Raw genomic sequence first — 24,758 nt, 5'->3', positions numbered from 1 at the left:
GTGTGTGTGTGTGTGTGTGTGTAACCTGAGCTGTAGAACCACCAGTATGCTCACAGAGGCAGCAGTATCTGTAGGTGACCCATAGGTCATTATAATACCAAAACCCTGCCCCTCATCTGTGGAGATTTGAGCCCCTGAAATAGAGGAAACTGGGGGGAGGGGGGGAGAATTCAAGGTAACAGAGTAGGTGTGAGAAAGCCCAACCGATCCCCCCAAGTCTGGGAAATGAGACATAAAGCCCCACAGTAGGCTGTGGGCTAAGCTTGTAAACTTCCTCTCTGTTCCAGACTTCTTCTGCCCTTGGAAGTGTATCATTTCCTAATCAATGGTCCCTGCTTCTGTAGCTATTCACATCTGTCCAATTCTTGGTTCCAGGACACAAGACTCTGGAAGTCTCTGTGGATGCTTGCTAGCATCCCCTAGCCTTGGCACCAGGAAGATCTCAGCAGCCCTCAGAGCTCTAGAAGTCCTCAGAGGAGCTTGCGGAAACCTATGCCAAGACCCCTCAGGAGAGGGCTTTCTAGGTGGTACTTAGGAAGTGACCTCTCCCACAAGCCACCTAGCTGAGGGGAAGGCAATAAGAGCTCAAGGCCACTCAGAAGCATGACTAGAAGCTGGGTCTGTCTTTCCCCTTGATTCTACATTACATTACATTACATTACATTACATTACATTACATTAGGAAACACCTAGCCTCCAAGATTTTACTCCTGAGTAAATACAGGGTAGAGGAAAGTGCTGGGATCCCCTATATTCTTCCTCTCTGAATATTTACCCTAGAGGATTGTGGCATTAGGTCATTTCCTTAGAAGGACCCTTCAACTATGAAAGTGACATAGTGCTTGCTTTGTAGCAAGCACTTTGTAACTGTTCATATTTCCCTGTGGCCTCTCTCCTCCTACTTTCCTCCTCTTCCGATCTCTTTTCCCTCCTCACTCCTGTCTTTTGGGCTGAGTCCACAGGCTCAGTTTTATGCTAAGGGAAGTACCTGCCAGGCAAGCACCACATGGAAGCCAGAGTCCAAACTGGACACACCCTGCCTTTCCATTGCTTCTTTGGAACTTTCTCTAAATACCTTGATTCAAGCACAATTTGCTCCACGGTGGACACAATACCTGGGTTTTCTTGAGTGAGGAACCCCTGGCAAGCTGTGAAAAGGAGGTTGTCAGTAGAAGAGAAGGAAGAAGAACCAGGCAAAGGAGGGAGGGTTTCTAATGTCAGCCACGTGGGCTCTTTAGAAGCTCTAAAATGGAAAGTGGAAGGATCAAGGCCAGATTTTTCCCTCTTCCCCCAGCTGTAGTCAGGCAGCTTTGTGACCCTAGAGGTCTTATTGGTGAGATTATGGGAAGGATACTGGTGCGTGGAGGGATGGGAGGTGAGGGCAAGGTGTGAATAGGGGAAACAGAAGGGGCCTGCAGGCGCAATTAGGTATAGGGAAGGTGAGAAGGGGGCTAAGAAGGTCATGAGGGTAGTGGGTAGACAAGAAAAGATGACAGGCTGCTCACGATAGGATGAAGATAAGTGGGGACAGTGGTGGGGAGCCAGGGCAGACTGAGGAGCAACGGTGGCTAACACAGAAATGACACCACATGGGATGGAGACTGTATGATCTTCACCATACTATGAGAGAGATACAAGTATCATTTCCACAAACAAATGGAGAAACTGAGGCACAGAAGAGCTATTCAGTTGGTCTGAGTTCTCCCAATTGGAAAGTAGCTGAGTTTAGGCAAAGTTCCCAGGAGTTATGCTGCCCTTCGGTCACACAGAAGACGCTGGGACCCAAGGGCTAAAACAACTTTCCTGCAGCCATACAACGGGGCACAAAAGCTGGATCTAGGTCTTTGAGACATCAAGGCTATACTCAGATTCTATTCACATAGGGCTCCTATGAATGTAGATGGTGGGATGGAGGCTCTGCTCTGCAATAATAGCCATATGGTTTGTGGTGGCCTGCACCCAGTAAGGCCTTTGGAATCCAGGACTCACCATGAAGTAATAGAGCTGCGAGGAGCGGGCCATGAACTCAGGCCGACACACAGCAACACAGATCTCCACAAAGCCTGCGTGCTGGCTAGGTTTGGCCTCTCCCATCTCACACACGATCCTATAGGAAGAAAGGAGATACCTCATGAGCCATAGGACTTCCAGCCATGGCTTAGAACCACAGCAGGGCCCAGGGATGGAAGCTGGCCTGTGTGAGTTCAACAAGTGAGCACATACGTGATGATATATAAGTTTATCTAGTTGTATATGTAAATGTATGTTTAAAGAGAAATGTAAAACATAGCATACACACTGTTCTACATACCAGCTTGTTCTTAACAACTTTCTCTGGTGCTTCCATCTAGCCTTTACATACGTAACTTCATTTTCATCTTCCTAGCAGCCTTGTAATATTTCATACATGTTTAAACCACCATGTATGTAGTAATTGTCCTGTTGATGGGTATATAACTATTCTGATTTTTCTCTTGCTTCAAAAAAACCCAGCCAAATGTGTCAACATACACATACCCGAGTATCATGTTTATTAGAATAGACTCCTCAGGAGGGAATACACTGGAGTAAATGGTTTGTTCACATAGGGCCCAATAATGTTCCCCAGAAGCTGTACCAATTCGCACTTGTTCCAATGGTCCATTGTTTTAGTTAAGACTAAATAGTCAAAATCTTTGGAAAGTTTTTTCTCAATATACTATAGAAACGATCTCACTTTAAGTCTGGTGATTATTACAGAGACTACACATGTTCATGCGCCTTTTGAAAACTGCCTTCCTTTGACTTCTCTCCTAAAGCCCTCGCTCTCTTCTGCTGACCCATTGTCCTTCTGTGAAACCTTAACTAGGCATAGCTGTTCTTATTTGTTGTAAATGCTCCAGATGTTTTCCTCCTGACTCTCAACTTCTTATCTGTTTTTTTTAAAAAAAACTTGGTTTTCAGTATATTCTGCTACATGAGCATTCAAAAGTATCTATCTGGCCTAACAGACTACTTTTTGTTTCTAGGTTTGTATCCTATAAAGTTTTGTTTGTTTGATTGTTTGGTTTTAGTGCTGTTTGGTTTTCTGTTTTGTTTGGTTTTGTTGTCTTGTTTTTATGTATGTATGTATGTATGTATGTATGTATGTATGTATGTATGTGTGTATGGTGCTGGGGCTTGCTTGCTTTACTTATTTGTTTGTTTGTTTGTTTATTGTGCTGGGGATCAAATCCAGGGCCTTGCACACGTCACACAAGCCCCCATCACTGAGCCATATCCCCAACACTGTTGCTTCTGTGTTATGTTCCTTAAAAAGAACTGCTGGGGAAATGTCTTATAGTTTGTGTGTGTGTGTGTGTGTGTGTGCGCGCGCGCGTGCGCACTTCTCTGTGTGTGTACATGTATATGTGTATATACAAACAGCATAATAAAATAAAAAATAAATATTTAGTGTCATGGGGAAAGAAAGTACTAGTTTTTCTTGTATGAAATTAATAAGAAGCTGTACTCTGTTTGATCTCCTGTGTGCGAGCATGATGCCCTGACTATGTGTCTGTCTGCTGTCTGTATTCGTCTGAAGTGGTAGATGAACTATAAAGCCATAACTGGCAAGATTCCAGCTTTACAATGGTATGAAAATGGTGTGTTTGTCTGTAGACTCTTGTCTACAATCTTTAAGTTTTGTCTGGAATCTTGTACTTTGAATTTTGACCTTTTCTTGAGCTAGCCACATGTTCTATGATACTCTCTGTGAGTCTGGCCAGTGGCAGAAAACTTCAGGTCCCTGTGAACCAGGGAGTACAAGAAGAAACACCATTGGTATCTGGTTAGGACTATATAACACATTTTTGTCTTCCGCTGTTTTTAACTTATGAAAGGTTTATCAAGACACAATGCCAAAGGCTGAGACTGCGGCTCAGTAGCAGAACATCTGCTTAGCATGCGCACGGCCCTGGATTCAGTCCACACCATGTCCAAAAGAGATGCAAAGTTGAGGAACATCCATACAGTAACCTTTTGAACTGATGAATTCTCCATTTTTATCATTGCTTCTGAATTTTTTCCACTATAAATAAAGCTGATATAAAAATTCTTAAGTGTGACTTTTTGCACAGTCTGATCGTTTAGGGAATGTTCTAGAAGCATTGACTAATGACTATGGAGCATATTAGCTAGACCAATGGTTCTCAAGCTGTGGGTCACAACCCCTTGGAGTTCAAATGATCATTTCCCATGGGGTCTCCTAAGACCATCAGAAAACAGATATTTATAATAGGATTCATAACAGTAGCAAAATTACAGTATGAAGTAGCAATGAAAATAATTTTATGGTTGGGGGTCACAACATGAGGAACTGTATGAAAGGGCCATGGGAAGACTAAGAACCACTGAGCTAGACTAAAGTCTGTGGGGGATGGAGTGTGATACTGAAAATTGAACAAGGGGTCAAGGGCCCTATCACTGAGTTACATATCCAGCTTCATTTTTCTGTTCTTTCTCTTTCTTGATTGTGGGACAGTCTCACTAAGCTGCCTAGGCTGCCACTCTAGCTGATGCAGGACTTGAACATGAGACTCTCCTGCCTCAACCTCCCAAGTAGCTGAAATTACAGACCTATAATTAAAGTACCATCTAAATCCTTTTTTTTTTCTTTCTGTTTTTCTTTTTGATACTTTTGGAGAAGGAGTTGGGGGAAAAGGGAGAGAGGGAGGGAGCACACTGTACACATATGGTATGTGTGTGATACACGTGTGTGAGCCTGTGGGTAGATATGCAGGTGCACACAAGGCCAGAGCAGGAGGGTGGGAGTCTCACTTCATTACTCTCACCTGTCTGAACTAGAAGCTTACCCCCTCAGCTGGGTGAGCTCCTGGGGGTTCTTCATCTCTTATCCCAGGGTGCACCTGAGGCAGTATGGAGCTTCCAGCTAAAACTTTAAATCCATGTGTCCAAATATCTTCTTAAAAGTTTGTCCCAGTTTTCCTCTCGCTATAAGGAAACAAGCCAATTGCATCTAGTGCTCACTTTTATTTTTTGTTTTGTTTTTGCTGAGATAGCATCTCATGTGGTCCAGGCTAGAGTCAAACTCACCAGGCTGTTGAGGACAACCTTGACCTTCTGACCTTCCTGTCTGTGCCTGGCTAGTCCTGGGATTGCACCTGGTTGGTACAGTACTGGGGACTGAACTTAGGGTTTCTTGCAAGCTAGGCAAGCACTCAACCCAGTGAGCTCACTCTTAGGCCCTCTTGAGCATTAACTTTTAAAAGGTCTTCTCTGTGGCTTTCATTTGCATTTCATCACCCTTATGAGTTTCAGCTTCTTTGTGCATCTTGTGAGTTATACATTCATGTTCTTTGCTCATTTTGTGATAACTGTCTTTTACTTATAAAGCCTCTTTATCTGTTAAGAAGAAGGTATCTATTAACTGTGATGGGTGTAACTGTATCTCCTGCTTTCGTTCACTTTTATTTTTCTTACACTGATTTTTGCTGTATACATTTTTAAGCTGAATGTACTCAAAACCTTTAATCTTTTCTTTATGATTTATTTTTCTGCTCATGCTTGAAACATCTTCCCCTTCATGAAATCAAGTGAATTCACACCTGCGTTTTCTTCTAATCCCTCCATTTCATTTTTGCGCCACCCCCCCCCCAACTCTTTAATCTACCTGAAATTTATTTGGGTGTTTAATGTGAACTAAGGATCTGACGTTATTCTTTTCCTGGTATTAACCAGCACCAATTACTGAAGGATCTTGCCTTTCCTTGTTGATTTGAACTGTTACCTTCATCACACACTAAACTCTTACAGGTCAGGATTCTTGCCCTGAGCATCCTATCTCACTCCATGGATCTAACTGGTATCATAACACTTTAATCATCTGGCTTTATAATAACATCATTGAAGCCTGATCCACGGTTTGGGGATGTTAAGCTTTCCCCACACCATGCTGTATCAGCAACTGTTGGCTTTGCTTTGATTTCAGAAAATTGTAGGAGCCAGGGATAGATGATCAGGTCACTGAGTGATGGTAGCTGAGAGGGATGGTTCCAAGTTAGAGTGAAACCTTTAGCAATCCACCTGCTCCCAGAGACATGGAGATCTCCTGATGGCTGTCAGGGGGAATGGCCCACACAGCACCAATGTGGTTATGCACCATTCAGTCAAGCAAACACAATGGCAGGACACTGCCAGACCTGAGAAGGCTGTGCCAGCAGCCCCCATCTAACCCTCACAGGATGAATGATAGGCGACAGTGTGGTGAGGAAGGCTGGAATACAGCTTCCACTGTGATGCCAAGCATTGCGTGGTTGTGTTTGCTGGGCTGGAAAGTAGTGTTTACTCATTTACCAGATGTGGCTTACCACATCTCCCCCACTAGGTGGGTTAGGGGTCAAGGCCGTCTGTTGAATGAGCAGAGAGCACACAGGCCTGGGAATAAGTTCGGGATTTCATTTTCAGCCTCCACAGAGGATAGCCCAGGGCTTGCTCTCCATGGGAAAGCTCATGAAGAGTTAGAGACAATAGAGAGAATTGAATTCACACTGCCTGGCAGACCTTAATTTTGCTCTTTCTCACCTCTCCGTACCCCACGAGGCCAGCAGCCATGTTCCCCTTCTCCCTGTTACTCTCACCCTTGTCTACAGCTCCCTAGCGTGGCATCTAAGTAATCTCAGAAGGCAGAGAGCTGAGGATGACCCCATAGACACCCTAAAATGTCCCCACCACTTGGCTCTGAGTTTGACATTAACCCCAATGGCAGTCCCCAATCTGCAAAAGTCAAATCTGAAACACTCGAGCCTTGATATGGCACCATCAGTGAAAAAGCTTGTACCAGGAAACTTTATTTGATGGCAATTACTATATAGACTCACCTTCAGGTTATGTGTATAAGATATATATGAGACACAAATGTGTTAGATTCAGGACCCATCCCCAGGGTATCTCATTGTATGTATGAAAACACTCTATGTATGAAAAAAAAAAAAAATCCCCACTCCAAAATACTTCAGGTCCCAAGTATTGTGATAAGGGGCATCCCAAGCCTGTGGGCCATCACTTCCTTCACCCTGGGGTTGCCTCCATCTTCCAGGTAGCTCTCACTTACTGTTCTGCCGGGATGTAGCCATCTACCAAGGGGCTGCATTCCACACCAGCCACCTTGACATGTGAAGCAATGTCACGGAATTCCAGGCCTAAGTTCTCCCCTCGAATGGTGACCTTGGTGCCCCCTTCCCGAGGACCTGTCACTGGGATGATCTGCAGGGAGAAGAAGGAGTGATCAGTCAGGCCCTGTGAAGCATCACCACCTACTTGCTGAAGAGGCCAGAGAGGGCGTGGCTCTTTTGCTTCCGTGTGCAATTCCTCCAGTAGGTCCAGGAAGTGCGTGGCTAGCAATGGGTGTTAATCTTGGGTAAAAAGTCTGTTTCCCTGAGAGCCATGATCAAAGCCCTTGGTCTATCATCCCATCTCATAGAAGAAGAGACTATGACTACAGTGTTACTAAATACTCCAGAGAAAATCAGGAGAGACTTCTGGCATAAAATATAATCCTCTTGTCCACCCAGAATCACCTGTATCAAGGACCATTCCACCCAGTTTCAAGATGAAATGTCCAGTCTCTATGTTATTCCTTTTCACTGAAATCCCAAGGCACCTTCTCACACTTCCTTCTTGGCAATCACTATTCAGATCGAGTTCCTCATCCTTTCTTGCAGCCCTTCCTCCTCTCTTGAACTTTGGCATCTGAAGGCAAGCATCTCTCCAGTATCCCCTGCATGCCTTAGCAATGGCAGTATGCTGTTGCAGTCAAGCCAACCAACTGATCTCTCTTCAGAACATTTGGTATACCATTTACCTTCCTTCTTCCCTTGGTTTCTCATGGAAGTGTTTTAAATTTAGACTTTACCCTGGTATACAGGTCAAAGCAACTGTCCTTCCCTCCAGAGATGTCACCATGGATGTTAAAGCTTATAATTATAATGTAGGGATTCAGTAACCAGGACTTGGCCTGCTTTGTGGCAGGAGCTGTGGACAGTGAAAGTCCACGTTGTTACTTCCCACAGTAAAGCCCTCTTCTGTCTCTGGTTTTCAGAGCACCTACAACCTGCAGTGAGGTTCTCGTGGGAGATTCTGAATGCCAGGAGTCTCTAGTTCTTTCCAGAATGTCCCACTGCCCCACTCTGCAAGGGTTGAGTATGAGGCAGTCCTGCATAACTGGTAAAATTGGAGAACCAAAGGCATTGGACCAGGCTATCCCTGGTGCAGCTTTTCTGGGGGTGCGGGTGGGTATGAGGGAGTACTGTTTACTAACTGAAGACTAGCTATTTCCTTCCTCTTATGTAACCCTTTGTGAATGCACATGCTCGTAAGTAAACATTTATGTGCTATGTGAGTTTATGTGAGAATATTCCCATTACAGTGGAAAACAGCCTTATTAGAGAAACGGGCCCATTTCTGTTCACATTAGCTGGGAAGATGTGTGGAAGGCAAGGAGAGGGTGCTTAGGTTCTTCCCCAATGCTTGTCCAGATGGTGGGTCCCCAGTGTGTCCCTAGCACCTAGCAGGGGTGCCTGCACAGAGTTCCAGCCCTAGCTTGTCATCCTATAAGAGGGATTTTATCTTTGAACCAGTCCAAAGTCCCCTGGAAAGCTGATGCCAGGTTGGAGGCAGTAAGTAGCCCCCACCATGGTGCGATTTGTTTAATTTATCACCTTTTTCTTGTGATTTTCTTGGATTCAGGCCAAGAAGGAAGCAAATCCAGCTGATAAGTTTCAATGCACTGAGTCACTATGTGCCACAGCCCAAAGGGAGGGCTTAGCTGTTAACAGTATGAGAGTAGTGGTCCTACAGAGAAAGCACAGGATTGTGAATGGACTGGGGAGGAGAGATAGGGGTGTGGGAAAGTAGGCTGAGGGGCATTTACCTTCCCCCAACTCAGTTCTCCAGCCTGGAAGTTACCACAGACAACAGTGAAGTGGGGTCCTGGAATAAGTCCCAGTTTTGATATCAGCATCACTAGGAAGGCTGAGGATGGAGGCTTTCAGACAAGGGATGCACTTTGAAGGCTACCCTCAGGTGACCAAAGGGGGGGGGTTCACTCATAAAAGCCAACAATGGTTTTGCCCAGACCCCTTCCGGTGACACAGTTTGCAAGAGGAGTATAAGCCCTGTCACTGTGGTGAAGGAGAACACGAATTCAAGACTCAGGAGATTTGGGAAGCAACACTGTTTTCTTCCTACTCTGTAAGGCCACAGCTCTGACTGTGAAGGCTGTGAATAGTCTCTACCTGGGAAAGGAAGATAATAACCCTGACCTTCACAGCTGTGAAGGGTTTAATTATAGTCACCCCTAAGCCCCCTCCAATACATAGGCAGAAGACGTAATAATGCCCATCCCCTTCAATTCATAGGTGGAAGTTCTAAATAATCTCATGACTTAGTTATTTTTCTTGTTGCTATGACCAAATACCCGAGAGAAGCAACTTAAGGAGAAAAAGGATTTATTTTGACTCATGGTAAGGGGCGTTAGATCAATCACATTGAGGACGGCATTGCATAGGGCTTGGCCCCTGGTGGCAAGAGCATGTGGCAGCTGCTTGTTATAATGGTATTATCCATGCAGCAGAGAATACAGAAGGAAGTTGGCTCCAAGCCCCAATGCTTACCCTCCATGTCCCCCAGCTTAGTTTTACCTCCTAGAAGTTCTACAGTCTCCTAAAACATAACCGCTACCCAGAGACCAAGTGTTCAAACATACAAGTCAGTGAAAGACATTTCATATTCAAACTACAAATAGAGTTACCTAGTAACTCTAGGTAGAGGTAAGTCTTTACAGAGATCATTAAGCATAAAGGAGGTCATTAGGGCGTCCCGGTGCGATCACGGTGTTATAATTGGCTCATATAGAGACATGTATAGAGGAAAACATGAAATGGGGGCAGCTGATGCCTAACCAGTTCCTTCACAGCCTTCAGAAGCAACCAATCCTGCTAACACCTTGATCTTGGACTTCTGACTCCAGCAAAGTGATAGTTTAAGCTACATGGTTTGTGATGCTTGGTTATAAAACCTCTGTAGCCCAATATAACAGGGCTTCTGTGCTGACTAACCAGGGGATATGATGGGAATGTACAAACTCCAAAGCATTACACATACACATAATCTAGGGTCACGGTCAGCGTTGCTCAATATGGGCCGGGCACGTTAGTAAAACTGAATGAAGCTGGCTGCCGGTGCAAACTCCTGATTTATAGATGCAGATACAGCTGTTTTTCCCATCTGCATCCTCCATGGCTGAGAGGTATTGAGTACCTACTGTGTGCTAAGCCATGTTTCTGAGGTTATACCAGGATATTATATACATATAGTATATATCTCATATGTATATATATACACACACACATATATATACATATATATATACATATATACATATGGAATGATGGATCCTTATGTTGGAGAATATTTATATATTAAATATTTAGGAGAAGAGCAAATATCTCCAGCCTGGTGGAAAATACCTTAGGCAGACGGACTCACTGTCAGAAGTATGGGATGGGAACAGGAGACAGAAAACTGTTTATATAAATCCCAGGGGCAGCAGCTCCCTTGTTTAGACACTCTTGGTAGTGATTTTAACCAGAATGGTGATGAGCAAGAAGGAGGTGGAGGGAAGCTGATGAGCTTTCCAAGAGTGCTACCAAGGAAGCACCATGCCTTCAAGCCAATCCCTAAAACTCCCTGTGACACAGCAGACTCCTACACAGGTGAAGCATACCGACAGAGCTCTGCACAGACTCTCCTTTGTCCCCACTACCTGTGTGCTTTGCTCTGCCCTGCTCCTCTCTGCTCTCCAGTTCTACTCACAAACTGCATTTAAATATACTTCTACAGCTTAGGTCTTATTGGGGCAAGTACTGCCATCTCTCTGTTGTGGCTTCCTGCTGCCTAGAGCTGGGCTCTGTCCCCTGGACCAAGTGCAGCCATATGATGATGTTGAAATGCTGTTGGCCAGCTTCTAGTGATGCTACTGCTGATGGAGTTTCATAGTCTTGCCACTGAGATGTCTGGTCAGGAGGAAGGGAGATGGAGGAAGAAAGGGAGGAATAAGACGCTAACAGGGTATTGGGACCCCTTTGTGTCCCCAAACTTCCTGGGTGAGGGAAAGGCCTCTGAACCAAGCCTAAGCTTCCAGAAGAAGCTGTGGAGGAGACTGAGGCTATGGTTGGCTAGTCAGAGCATCTAAGCCTGCCTGATGACCACAGGGAATGACCAACAGCATAACTAGGCACTATCTTAAGAGGCCTAGGCCCTGGCAAGATATAAAGTAGCTCTGCAGACTGAAGTGGGCTACTGGTGGGACAGTGACTTACCTCTGTGATCCGAGGGTTGGTGCACTTGCTGTTGGCACCTGACAGTTCCAGCCACCGGCTCTCATGGGCAGGACAGTGCTGGCGCAGGGTACACTGGCCTGGGCTCTGACACCAGCCGCACTCGAAATCCGGGTCAGCCTTGAGGCACAGCCCACAGCTCTCTCGCATGGCTCCACACTTGTAGAGATAAACTTTGGAAGACAAGGACAAGAGGTGCTTTGGGATGGGGAGTGGCTGAGAGTGGCCATAGGGAAACTGTGAATCTCCATTTGGTCTCAGCCATCCTTCCCAGCAAGCTCTAGCCACTCTTCCTCACTCCTGGGAGCCACCACAGGACAGAGCCCAGGGCCAAGAAGTGACAGGCAAAAGTGGATGGAAATGAGGGAGGTCTGTGAAGGAAAGACTCAAAGCCCAAGGGAGATTGACAGCTGCTGGGAGGTAGAGACAAGATGACAGAGATGACATCTTCCCAGGAATGCAGCCCAGGGACTCTCCTCCCCTCCCTTATCTTGCTCCCACCTGTCCCTGCCTTCTCTCAGCCCTGGCCTCTTCACACCTTTATTTTGAGCTGGGTTGTCAATGTTGAAGTGTCCGTTCCACACAACTGTCAACTCCACTGGCAGGTTGTTGATCTCCATTCCTTCATAGGAATACTGCAGCCAGACAGAGGGGTCAAGGGAAGAGCAGAGAAAAACTCGTTACAGAGATCTCTATGGAGACCTGAGTGTTTAGCCAAGAGCACACAGGGTTAAGGGCTACCCCAAAACTGTGTATGTGTGTATGTTCTTGACCATACATACGCATGTTTATGGTCAGATGGAGGGGCAGACATGATAATGCAGAAAGTAGGGCTGGGCCTCTATAGAATACCTCGCTGGTAACATGTGTGTGCAGCAATTCACCTGTGCAACAGTACATCTGCACAGCAACTGATCTGTGTAGCAGTGCATGCCTGGGGACCGGTTCAAGAAACAGACCACAACAGTCAATGCAGAGACTGGTAACTGGTCAACATGCTGAAGATAAGTGATGATGAGTGCTTTGGACCAAATGGAACATGGCTATCAACTTCTGTGTCCAGGGGAACCCCACTAAGGCCAGGGAACGCCACTAAGGCCAGGGAACCCTACTAAGGCCAGGAAATATAAGAAGATGTAGAAAGAATCTTAAGAGCCAAGGATGGGAGGAGCACTGTGAAGTGCTGTGTTCTGGACAAGATGTGGCTACCACACTCATGAACTCATAGCAGCTGTGGCTACCTACACAAGACATGCACAAGATCAAGTCGGTCTATTTGTAGTATGGGTGGATGAGAAACTCATAAGGCCTCACCAACTGAGGAGTAACTGGCAGTTAAAGGCTGGTAGCAGGGAGGTTGTTCTTTGGGGGTAAGTTGCCCATACTCCAGCAGATAGCTCTATATTCATGAATATATGGATAGCAGTAAAAGAACTTATTAGGTTATTTAGAAAAAAAGAAGAGGAGAAGGAAGAGGAAGAGGAGAAGGAAATGAATCTGGGAAGTGGTGTGTGTGTGTGTGTGTGTGTGTGTGTGTGTGTGTGTGTAGTCCTGGGAGAGTAGGAGGGGAAAACTGGGAGTGGTGGTATGATCATATTTTATTGTACATGTATGGAATTCTTGAAGGGGAAACACAGAAACAGATTAGATAAACTGCTAATTCCATGAATCCCAAGGAGGGGGTTGCAGGTGGGAGTTTAGTCCAGGAAAGAGCCTTGTTCTGTCTTGACTGCCCAGGGAACTCTGGTCAATGCATTCTGTCAGGTTGCAACTCTATAGGGAATTAACTCTTAATACCAGAAAAACGTTCAGTGTAGGTCATCTCTTTTGTACGGACCTGGAATGAGAGACCACTGAGCACAGGCAGAGGGCATGAGTAGCAATGAATAAGAATAAAAGGGTGATGCTCAAAGAGGGAGGAATGGCTGAGGACAAGAAAAAGGTGGATCCCTGTGCTCCTACCCTGTCCCAGCTGCCACCAGGACAAGCCTAGGAATCTGAGAAAGATTTCAAATACATCCACAAGCCCAGCTTCCCACCATACTGTTATCCGGTTACCCTGAAACGATGGAGGATACCCTTGCATCGGGCTTATCATTCAGATCTACTGCCTGCTCTCCTCAGAATATACTGCTCTGAACAAGGGTGGATCCTGAGGAAGATGGGGCTGGATGGTGGGAAGAGGATGCTGACTTGGGGATCCTGGGTGCAGTAAGAAGGCTCCACGTGTGGCACCCCCTGCTCTCCTTCCAGCTGCAGTTACTGGTCAGTGAAGGGAGAGGCAGAAGCGGAGGAAACTTAGCTTGCCTTGGGCAGCACTGCTAACCACTGCCTGGTGCTTTTCTTACTATACTAGCAGACTGCCACAGTGAGTAGGATGCAGGAATGGAATTGTGACATGTTTTCTGTACAGGATAGGCTGAGAGCTAGCATTTTGTTGAAAAGACTCATCCACTGGGCTTGGTTAGAGTTCAGACTAGCAAATCCAATGGGCTTTTTCAGACTAGAGCTAAAGTTTGGAGGGCCTGGACTCTTTCTGGTGTGTGTGTGTGTGTGTGTGTGTGTGTGTGTGTGTGTGTGTGTATTAGTGAGATGGTAAAATCTGTCCCTTCTCTAAGCTAGCTACAGCACTTCCAGTGAGCCAAAGATAATAGACATTGCTGGCCTAGTGAGAATCTCCAGGGCTGGAGTCCAGGCCTTTATCTCTAGGCTGGGCATGAATAAGATATGCTGATTGTAGAAGTTTCTAAAGTCCAGGGAATTAGCCCCATGTTCCTCAGTTACAGAATAAATCACCCATGGGTGTGTTGGGGGTGTTCTACACAACATAAAAAGCAGCATGTGTGGTCAAGCTTCTTCAGGTTCTATTCTAGTATTCAAAAGTCTTAACTCCCTCCTTCCTAGCAGCCTTGCCAGAAAGATTTGTCATTTCCCTCAACAGAATGGATGGGTAAGGAGAGGATCCCAGCACACTGTTCACATTCTCACTCAGCAGATCTGTGACTGACACCTACTGGGTGCAGAGGAGAAAGCAAAGGCTCCTTGCTCTGAAGAAACAGCGGAGGCTTTGGCTCAGTACAGCCTCACCTCTCAAATCTGAGAAAAAATACTGAAGAGCCCTCAGTATGTCTGAAACCTCAGCTAGGCTCTAACTCCGTGCTTCTCTTATTTAGCACATACAAACCAAGGATGAACAATTCAGGTACAGTATGAGATTAACAAGAATAACTAAAAGAGAATAATTATAACATATTGTAAAGGCTATGTGCATGTTCTCCTCTTCACTCCTCTCTAGCAAGCTGATAATTTTTTTTTATCAGTCAACATGATAACCAAGAGCCTACTTGGTGGCCTATGCCTTTAATCCAACCAGAAACAGGAAGATCTCTGTGAGTACCAGGCCAGCCTGGTCTACAGCCTGGTCTACATAGTGGGTTTTAGGCCAGCCAAGGCTACATAATGTAGCCTGTCAAAAAAAAAAAAAAAAAAAAAAAAAAAAAAAAAAAAAAAAAAAAACCACCAAACAATGAAAAACAACATGATAAACAAGTTGTCTACTAAGTACTCAACAGGCAGCTAGTACATATGGTATGGGTATACTGGACAAAGATGTTGTTCATTTCCTGCTATGCAGGAAAAGGTAGGGGTACCATTAAAAACTTACTTTTGTAATATTCTACTTAATAGTTTTTTACTGTGGTTGATTACAGATAACTATGAAAAGTAAAATTGGAAGTGGAGGGAGGCAACTTAACTCTCTAGTACTGAACTGGGAGCTAATCAACTCAAAATAGCACCAGGAAGTCCCTGAAACTGACTAGATTCATTGGGCCCCTCCCTTCCAGAGTAAGCAATAAAGCTACAAAGAAGACTCTTAGATAAGTCAGGGTGCAAGGACTCTTAGACCCAGACACACCTGCATGGAAGAAGCAGAAACCAGCAGAGCTGCCTGGAAGGTTTAGATCAACCTCATGCAACTGGAAAAGACACTCTCCAACCTGGTGAGCTGACTGCAGGCTGTGCAGTGTGCTCCAGGTTCCCAGCTTTTGGAGAAGTCACACGTGCTGGAGTAGGCTTGGCGATGCAGCTGTCTTTGAGTCATTTCTGTCCCTGTGAGTAATTCCTCTCACATTCTCCTGTAAGTAACCCCAATAAAACTCATTGGTTCTCTAAGTTGGACATTGGTCTGTCATGGGGTCCCTATCTGGAGTGAGGAGACATGTATGTTATATCTCCCCAGAAAAAAAAAGTTCTGTCTTACAACACTGGATCACCCCTAAGTTATGTCACTCTATCCATGTGGAGTAGACTTCTCATTCGAATGAGGAGTGAGGTGCAAATCCCAGGGTCCTATCCCAAAGTGGATAATTCCACTGTCTGGAGATGGAGGCATTTTGAAAGAGTTTCCCACCCCGTGGTTCTGGGTTGACCAATAAAACAATAAACCTACCAGAAGTACAGAGTCAGGGGCTTCCCAGAGGAGGGAGAAGAAGGAAATCTCCCTTTTGTGAGAGAAAGCAGTGGGGGTACTTGCTGACCTCCCTCCCAGGCCCCTCTTCCCCATTCCATCCCTTCTGCTTCCTTGCATGCCTATCATGTCCAGTGTGGTGAGATGATTAAGGACTCAGGCTCCCCACAGGAGGCCCTGGGTAGAGTTATCTAGTCCACCCAAGACGGGACATTTGGCAGCACTCGACATCTACAGACTTGAACTTTCGAAGGTTGCTGGGGTCTAATTCAGGTTTGAAGCCTCTGTCTGTCCCTCAAGCTGACTTTAGCCAGGACCTAATGTGAGAACAGTAGGTGCTAAACTGGAATGGAGTTAGCCAGGTATCAGTGAAGTCTTCAGGCCCCTCTCAGGATGGTTCTGAAATGATCCAGGAAGAAATGTACAAGAAATTCTTACTATGCATGTATGAGGTTGTCTGTGTTTACATGTTAATATGTAAGCATATGTATGTCTTACATACACACACATACAATGAGAGGGGGAAGGAGAGGAGAGGAGAGGAGAGGAGAGGAGAGAGAAAGAAAGAGAGAGACACAGAGAGAGACAGAAAGTTTGGGTCCCTCATTTGGAAAGTTGGAATTAAGAAACATCACACACCTTGGATGATTGCCATGTGACCTGAAGATAATACATACAGAGCTCTAAGCACAGCGTCTGTCACCTGCTCAAAGCCCCAAAGAATGCTGTGTGTTTTGATCTGAGTGTATACACCTGGGGACGCTCTGTGAAACTCTATTTGTGCTGCCTGTGTTTATGTTTATGGAGAATAATAATAGCTGCCACGAACTGAGTGTTTCTGTGCCAGACACATGGTACATATGGAGCTGTGTGCACATGAGACTGCTTATGTGCTCTGCCACATGCACAAGTCTGTGTGCATTTGCCTTTTGAAGAAAATTGAAAAACAAAAGGCTCTGAGGATCAAACACGCTGGGCAATGCCTTTTCTTTCTCTCTCTTATTTTCTGAGGTTGCAACTGGGAAATACTGTAGACATCATTAACCCCAGGTGCCCCCTCCAGTCCTGAGCCTCTGGGGAAGTCGCTGTGTTCTGCAGATCTGCCCTCTCTAGGTGACCTGCATCTATATGGGACACATAGGCCACAGTAGGAACTCTCTGTGTATTCCCAAGCTGAGCAGCTTGGACCATCCCCCTGACCTCCCTCACTCTGCTCCACTTAGCATTTATATAGCTCCCTGTAATCAGCAGGCAGTTCATCTGTACAAAGTTCAGGGCTGCACAGGACACAGAATGCAGGAAGCAGGAGAGGTTGCAGGCTCCTGAAGGCCAGGAGGTTAAGTGTCTCAATCAAGGCTGGTGCACCTCCATCCTTCTAGTGATGACTTCTTCATTCCCTTGGGGATATATGACCCCCAGGTTTCTTTCCTTGTAAGGCAGGAAGGACCTCTATATGGAGTTATTCTTGCCTCTGAACAGAACACCCTTGTCCCAAGTGCTGAGGGCTTCTGCTAGGGACTTTTGTTATTTGAACAAGCAAGCTCCTAAAAGCACTTGTATACAGCAGGGGTTGGTTGGGGCACTGTGTCTATTTCCAGGCTTCTGGCTGGCTTCATGGCCTCCTTCCCTCTTTGACCAGCACTGCGGTGGGCTGGTGCCCTTTGCAGCCCACTCATGCTCGTGACCGTCAGCCTGAGAGGAGGTGGCAGGCTCTATTATTAGCAGCACTTGACATTTTCCTGGAGCCTTGGTCTAAAGTAGGCCATGCATCCCTACAGCGGCTCCTCCGCTGCTGCCTGCAACCATCCTTCAGCTCCTCCCTTGGTCCCCAGGAGCTATAGCCACTGGCCCTAGGTCTGTCCCCAAATAGTGGATTTGGAAGTGCTCCCATCTGCCTTAATCTGCAAGATTAAGAAGGCTACATGGCATCCTGGCTGAGAGCAACAGTACCCTGGGATCTACCTGATCTCCCCATACCCCTGTCTTCCCAAAGAGCTGCTCCTGGGGAAAGTCAGGGCTGAGCCTTCCTGAACTGGAGGAATCCAGGGGATCTAATAGGGACAGGGGACTCCTTTTGAATCTATTTTGACGTTTCCACTCCTACTGTCTCAGTGCCTGAAACTTAAAATTCTCCTATCACTAGGGTTGTTAAAGTAAAAAAGGTCATGCGGGCAGGGCAGAGATGCCTTAGGTTGCATGAGAGCCCTGATGCCCCAGAGCTAGGTGAAACTAGACCTGACTAAGGACAGAGCCTCTGCAGCTCCCAAAGGGCTTGGCACTGTCCTTGGTGGCTGGTCAGAGCCTCGGCTTCTGTATTTAACCAGCCACAAGACTCCACATTTTTCAGAAGTAGATCTAGAAGCACCTGGGGCTGAGAGCTCAGAAGCATAGAGGCCTGGGTCTGCACCAGAAGCACACATAAGCACAGGGCCTGGAGCACTGGGTTTCCAGATGAAAGGGTTCCCATGGGGAAGTGTGTCATCTTGTGAGTCCTTAAACCCTGGACATTGGAATCAGACAGACAAGACAGACACCCATACTGTCCTGTAGAATTCCCACTCAGGCTGGCTGGGTGCTAACACCAACCACTCATGGGACACCATGGAAGAGGAGACAATGCTGGCCTTACCCCTTTGTACCCTTTTCTTAGGCACCCCTAGTGTCAATCTCATATCCAGAGACTCTCCTGTGACTACCAAGAGCTCATTGTGCAAGTGACCCTTGCTCTATGGTTGTGGAGGACATAGCAATTAGACCTGTGGGGGACATGGCAATCCAGGTTGTTTTTGATCCAGCACTGAAGAGAGCAAGCCTCTGGTCTAAATCAAGTTCTTGGAAGGTCAACTAATCTCCAGGGTACAGAGGAAGGTCTAACTGGTGGTTTATAAGATCAGGTTCGGCTATGCATGGGGTCCCAGGGGCATCTAATGATGTTTGTGACCTTCTCTCCTTGACCAAGGTCACAGACTCTCTCCTCACTCCAGACATTTTTCCACACCCTGGGGCAGCTTCTCCCAGGAAGACAGGTTGTTTTCTCTACAACATGAAATCTCATCCTGTATCTGTGGAGTCCAGTGGGGAATCCCAGCTTCCCCCTTTCTTCTTGTTTGGGGTAAAATTACTTGAGCCAAACCCTTGAGGCTGATTTGCTTGACTCAAGATATTTGAGGACATAGCTAGTGTCCCTATACTTACAGGGTTATAACACTGAAGAAATCTGGAAAATAGTCTGGCTGACCATCAAAGCAGGAGAGGTGTTCCCCAACCCCAAGAAGCTGTGGGAACACATCAGTCTGGGCATTGCTAAGTGACACGGAATAGGCATATGTGTTTCTCTGAGCCCCATTTCTTCCCAGATTACTTCCTAAAGGAAAATCAGGGTGTTTCTTTGCAGTTCTTTGTGTGGGACTCTCGAGGCCTGGAGTTACACTCTCAAATAAGGAGCATAGAGGCCTGGACCTGTGACCTTGAGTTATCAGTCTCCTTTGGGCAGGAACAGGTTGCTTGGCAGCAAACAGAGCTTCAGCTTCAGGGTTTTGATTTGCTTTCAGGTGCCCTGCTAAGACTTGCCCACAAATCTAACTTTATACTTCTTACATTTTGACACTAAACATGGTACCCAAATTGCATCAATCTCAGCTCCCCAAACCTGGATCTGCGCCCCCAACCTGTGCCTTTATATTCGTTCCCTTACTCTCCTTCTCTTCTTCTGCCTCTTTCATGTCTCTTTTTTCTTTCTTTCTTTCTTTCTTTCTTTCTTTCTTTCTTCCTTCCTTTCTTTCTCTCTTTCTTTTTTGAGACAGGATCCCATTCTGTAGCTCACATTAGGCTCAGCCTTGTGGTGATCATCCTGTTCCAATCTCTCAAATGCCAGAGTTATGGGCATATATACCTGACTTCTACTTCTCTTTTTGTGCAGCAAAGAACCATATGTTTTTTCATTGTTGGAAAGCACCATAGGTCCCTAAGTCTTTAACCCAACATCAGCTGATCTTAAGCACCTAGTTGAAGAGAACGGAGCCCAGATGAGTGAAAGGGAGCAGAGCCAGGGCTTGAAGGCAAAGTAGGAAGAAAAGGAATAAAATGGGCACATAGTCAGGGACACTGTTCCCTAGGGATCCAGTGGGCAGATGTTGGTAGCCTAGGGGCTGCTGGCACCCACTGGCAGAGCTTGACTTTAACTATACTTATAAACACTGGTCAAATGTTGACAGCCAACTTCTGTCAATGCAGGGATCATGTATCTTGGCTAAGACACAGCTTTTGTGTAGGTTTGAAGGCAGTGGTGGGCTTTTCTGGGCTTGAATATAACACTTAGGTCAGGCTGGGTGAGAAGGAAGGGCCTAAGTCTTCCTTCCAGAGCACCTTTTGGGAAAGAGGAAGCTCTGCTTTCTATAGTTACATCTGCCCACAAACAGGGCTCCAGAACCCTACGCTGGTCCAACAGTATATCTTGTGCAGGTGAGATACAAAGACCACAATCTGATCATACAAAGGCTACAATCAGAATTCACAGCTGGTGGATTTTTTTGGTAGCCATTACACCATAGGTTCAGGGACTAGATTGGACAGACAAGTTCAGGAATAGTAAAAGGGAGTCTGGTGAGCAGGGAGCCCAGAGACCAATGGTATAACAAGTCCAGCAGAGCTGAGCTGACGGGGCTCATTGAAGCTCATAAAAACAGAGCCAGGAGGGTGACTCACAGAAGTGTTCTGACATTGCACACTGGAGCTGTTGAAGCGCAGGGCAGGTACCCTCTGCTCGATGCCCTGGATGTTCAAGATGCACTCATAGCCTCTCTGTCCCGACTGAGGCTGTGGGAGGTTCTTCGCCTTCAGAGTGATGGGCTTGATCACCTCTACTGGAACCAGGATCTTGTCCACTCGCAGCAGCTGGGGGCAGTCCTAGGGACAGAAGGCATGGCCCGGCTTCAGCATGTGGGACACCAAAAGAACAGTGACCTTTGCAAATATTACACAGATGTTGACCTTAGTTATGGCTGGTTCCCCAGATGGCCAAGTGCCCATAATGGGGAAGGAGTAGGGATGAGAAATCTCAAGTCCTAGTGTCATCATCTTGAGGCCACTCCTGGAGTTTATCCTTGACATCTTCAGGTTAATTTTAATGCCAGTTAATCCCACCCAAGATGCTCTAACAGGCCTGTGGTCCCCTCCCAATTCCCTTTCTTCCTTGGCAGAGACTGACCCTGCTGCCTGGGCATCCTGCTCCTCTAAGGACTGATAGCATCTTTGTCTGCCAAGTTCCAGGCAGCCAGGAGTGAGGACAGATTGGCTGTATGGGGAGATACACATGGAGGCAACAGCCTGAGCCTCAGCTCTGTCCATAGAACTCAAATCTGGAACACAGCTGGGGAAACCAAGAGGGCCTCTAGTATGTGGGCTAAGTGCAGCATTTAGCAATATTTTGGACTAGTATTCAGTGGAATTTGCAGTCTAGATGCTTCTGAATAAGTGCTGAGGATGGTTGAAACTGAGGAAATGCCCCTCAGGGCAGATACACAGTGCTCCTCTTTGATGCCAGCAACAGCACTGCTAGCCCTGGGACCACAGAGGGCCTTTGCTGTGGAGGAAACAAATCACTGGGCCCCTTTCTTTTGAGATACTCATCACCAACTTGAGAGGCTAGGATGGACTTAGAAGATAATAGAATCAGAAGACAATATGGTGGGTACTCTATTTTTTGCCAGGGAAGTCCCACTATCCCCATGTTCCTCTCTCTGTCCAGACACTATCAAACCAGATGACTTTTGAGCAGGCTGACCATAGAAACCATGGGGAAAGGGTATTAGAGGGATATTATAGATAATTGGAAATTGTCTCTCAAAGCAAATGGGCCACTGATTCCTTAAGTCACTGAGAGCTGCACCAGGACACTGAGCTTTTGATCCTATACACCTCTATACTGAGATTCAACATCCCCAATATCTTTGTCTATTAGATAGGAATTGGGTGTCTTGCAAAGAATGGGGAGCAGCACACACTGATATCCCATCCCTCAGATGTCCCCCAAATAGCTGAGAACAGAAACTTAGACAGATCCTTGTTTGCCACACTTACAGTAGCATCAGTGACAATAGCTGAGAGGCAGAAGCATCCTAAGTGCCCATAGATGGATGAAAGTAAAGTATCTATCTATCTATCTATCTATCTATCTATCTATCCATCCCTATGTCTATCTCTATATCTCTAGATATAGATATCATACCCACACAATGAAAAAAAAATATCCATCCTTAAACAGGGTGAAAATTCTGACCCACACAACAACATGGCTAAACACTGAAGACATTATGCTAAGTGAAATAAGCTAGCCCCACAAGGACAAATTCTACATGACTCCATGTGGTCAGAGCAGCTAGAGTAGTCATATTTCAAGACAAAAAGGAGAATGGTGATATCTAAACTAAGGAGAAATGGAATGTTGCTCCATGGGAGAGCTTCAGTTGGGAACTGTGGGGTTGGAGTTACAGTGTGATTGTACTTATCTGTACCCTTGAGATAGGTTAGAATAGTCTTTTCATTTGTGTATTTCACTACCGTGAAAACCAACCAACCAGAAAACCTAAACTATGAGGCACCCATATAGGGAGTCTTAGAGGCTCCATTTCTGTGCACCCCCTGAATCTATCTATCTGGTCCCACATGCTCCGACAAGATGTGAAATAGGCACCCATATAGGGAGTCTTAGAGGCTCCATTTCTGTGCACCCCCTGAATCTATCTATCTGGTCCCACATGCTCCGACAAGATGTGAATAGGCAAGAGGAATGGTTCCTTGGAGAGAATCTTGCTTAGACTGAATAGGAGGTATATGGGGCTGGAAGACCATGGATCACAGCTCTATGAAGAACTGGAAGTCATGAGCCAGTCCTTGGGGAATGTAGACCCATCTTCTCCTAAGTCTGGACTGTCATCCCTGCAGAGATCTGGGCCTGTGGTCACACTTGGTGAGAGAGCCAGGGTACACTAATACATCCCACCTCCACACCACTGAACAAATGTTGCCACCCATGATCAGTCCCACGGAGCCTAGAATTCCAGACTCTTCTGAACAATCTGACTGACCCCTTCCTAAAGGAGAAACTGAGTCAGGGTGAGGGGGGAAAAAAGAACCCAATGTTGGCAGATGGGTGGACAGCTAAAGAAGCCAATTGCTTGTGTCACCATCCTTCCTCTCCTTTGTGAAAGAACAGGTCCTGGTGAGTAGAACCCCTTCTGGATCCCTCAGTCAGATGGAATAGTGACACCTGCTTGAACAAGGCTGGAACCCTGGTCTGTCCAGAAGATCGCAAGAGCCAAAGCCTTCCTCACTTGTCCCTGCAAGATTCTCCCTGAAGCTTGTTAGGCATGTTCTAATGAGTCCTGATTAGCAGTGGCCCCATAAAGGCCTAGTTTGCATATAAAAAGGTTGGCAGTTCTGAGAGGAAGTTCATTAATAATAATTGGAGAGGCCCAGGGATGGGCTGGACACATCTTCCTCTAAGTAGTGCTGATGTTTGACCCTGTGCCCCTGCTTAATTGAAATGTAAAACGGCAATTTTCCTCTAGGCAACAAGGCATGAAGAGGCCATCTCCACCACCTTGCCCTCCCTCCCACCTATCATCCCAGAGTGACCCGCTGTCTGCTAAGATGCCAGGTGCAAAGCTACCTACAGACTCATGGGAAATGTCAGAGAAGTTGCCCCTGATATATATATATATATATATATCAGCCCAGGAGTTTAGGGACTCTGATCTGGGGATTCTGTGGCCAGAGAGATATGCTGGAAAGTCATAGAATTGAGTTAGTGAGTCCATGTTTCCTTCTGCTAACTTATTAAGAATCCTGCTGTCATTGGCTGACCTAACTCTGGGATGAGAATTCTTCCTCCAAATGTATGTCCTGAAGATTGCATGAGTTACCATGGGTACGGCTCAGAGAAAGCCAGCAGCCAGTGAGTGTTCCTTCTTTCCTTGCCTCTCTCAGCTCAGGTTGCAGCTCTGTCCCCCTTCTTTTCCAAGTTCTTCCTCCGACTTATTGGAACCTTTAAGCTGACTCCTGTCTCTCTATCTTTTCCAGAATTATATCACCACTTCAGCATATTCCAGCCTTCTAGAATTCATGTCTCTTACTGGACCTGACTCATTTCCATATCTTCGAGTGCCTCAAGCATAGAAGAGACAAGTGGGGAGGCATGCCTTCAGTCTCCTGCCTTTACTATGGAGAGTCCTCTCTGAGACGGTTCTGTTCTGGTAGTCAGAACCCTGTAACTGTGGAATAGGTTAGAATGGCATTGCTCTGATTGATTGATTGATTGATTGATTGATTGACTGATTGATTTCACAGTTGCAGCCCTCTCAGTCCACCTCACACACAGCCCCTGTCCCATTGCCTTCTCCTCTGAGGAGGATAAAACCACCATCCAGGTACCAACCCACACTAGAACCTCGTCACTGCAGGACTAGGCATATCCTCACCCACTGAGACCAGACAAAGCAACTCAGTTAGGAAAACAAGATTCACAAGCAGGCAATGGCAGGTTGTCAGGGACAACCCTCCACTCCAGTTGTTGGAGAACTCACAGGAACACCATCTGTTATATATGCATAAGAGGGAGGTTAGGTCCAGCCCTTGTATGCTCTTTGGTTGGTGGTTCAGTCTCTGAAAGCCCCCAAGGGTCCAGGTTAGTTGACTCTGTTGGTCTTCTGGATTCCCTATCCTCCTCACCTGGTCACTCAGTCCTTTCCCCAATTCTTCCACAAGACTCCCTGAGCTCTGGCTAATGTTAGGCTGTGAGTCTCTGAATCTCTTTCAGATGCTGAGTGGAGCCTCTTAGAGGGCAGTTATGCTAGGCTCCTGTCTGCAAGCAGAGCTAATCATTAGTTGGCCATAGAATGGGATTGCTTTTATTGGTA

General features: G+C 46.1%; 1 protein-coding gene across 2 annotated transcripts in view; it reads right to left on the bottom strand.

Annotated features, from left to right (window-relative positions):
* Plxna4 (plexin A4) overlaps positions 1–24,758 on the bottom strand; it is a 445,710-nt gene that overhangs the window by 59,017 nt on the left and 361,935 nt on the right. For both annotated transcript variants that reach the window (XM_076913573.1, XM_034519140.2), the window contains 5 exons: positions 20,548–20,748; positions 11,914–12,010; positions 11,358–11,548; positions 7,091–7,242; positions 1,990–2,107 (listed from right to left, as the gene is read on the bottom strand). In XM_076913573.1, the coding sequence (XP_076769688.1) occupies positions 1,990–2,107; positions 7,091–7,242; positions 11,358–11,548; positions 11,914–12,010; positions 20,548–20,748 (759 nt within the window). The remainder of the gene's footprint in view (positions 1–1,989; positions 2,108–7,090; positions 7,243–11,357; positions 11,549–11,913; positions 12,011–20,547; positions 20,749–24,758) is intronic.

This window comes from Arvicanthis niloticus, chromosome 15 (genome assembly GCF_011762505.2).
Source record: "Arvicanthis niloticus isolate mArvNil1 chromosome 15, mArvNil1.pat.X, whole genome shotgun sequence".
Taxonomy (NCBI): Eukaryota; Metazoa; Chordata; class Mammalia; order Rodentia; family Muridae; genus Arvicanthis; species Arvicanthis niloticus.
Note: the sequence above shows the minus strand (reverse complement) of the source record. Positions and strands in the feature narration are given on the sequence as shown.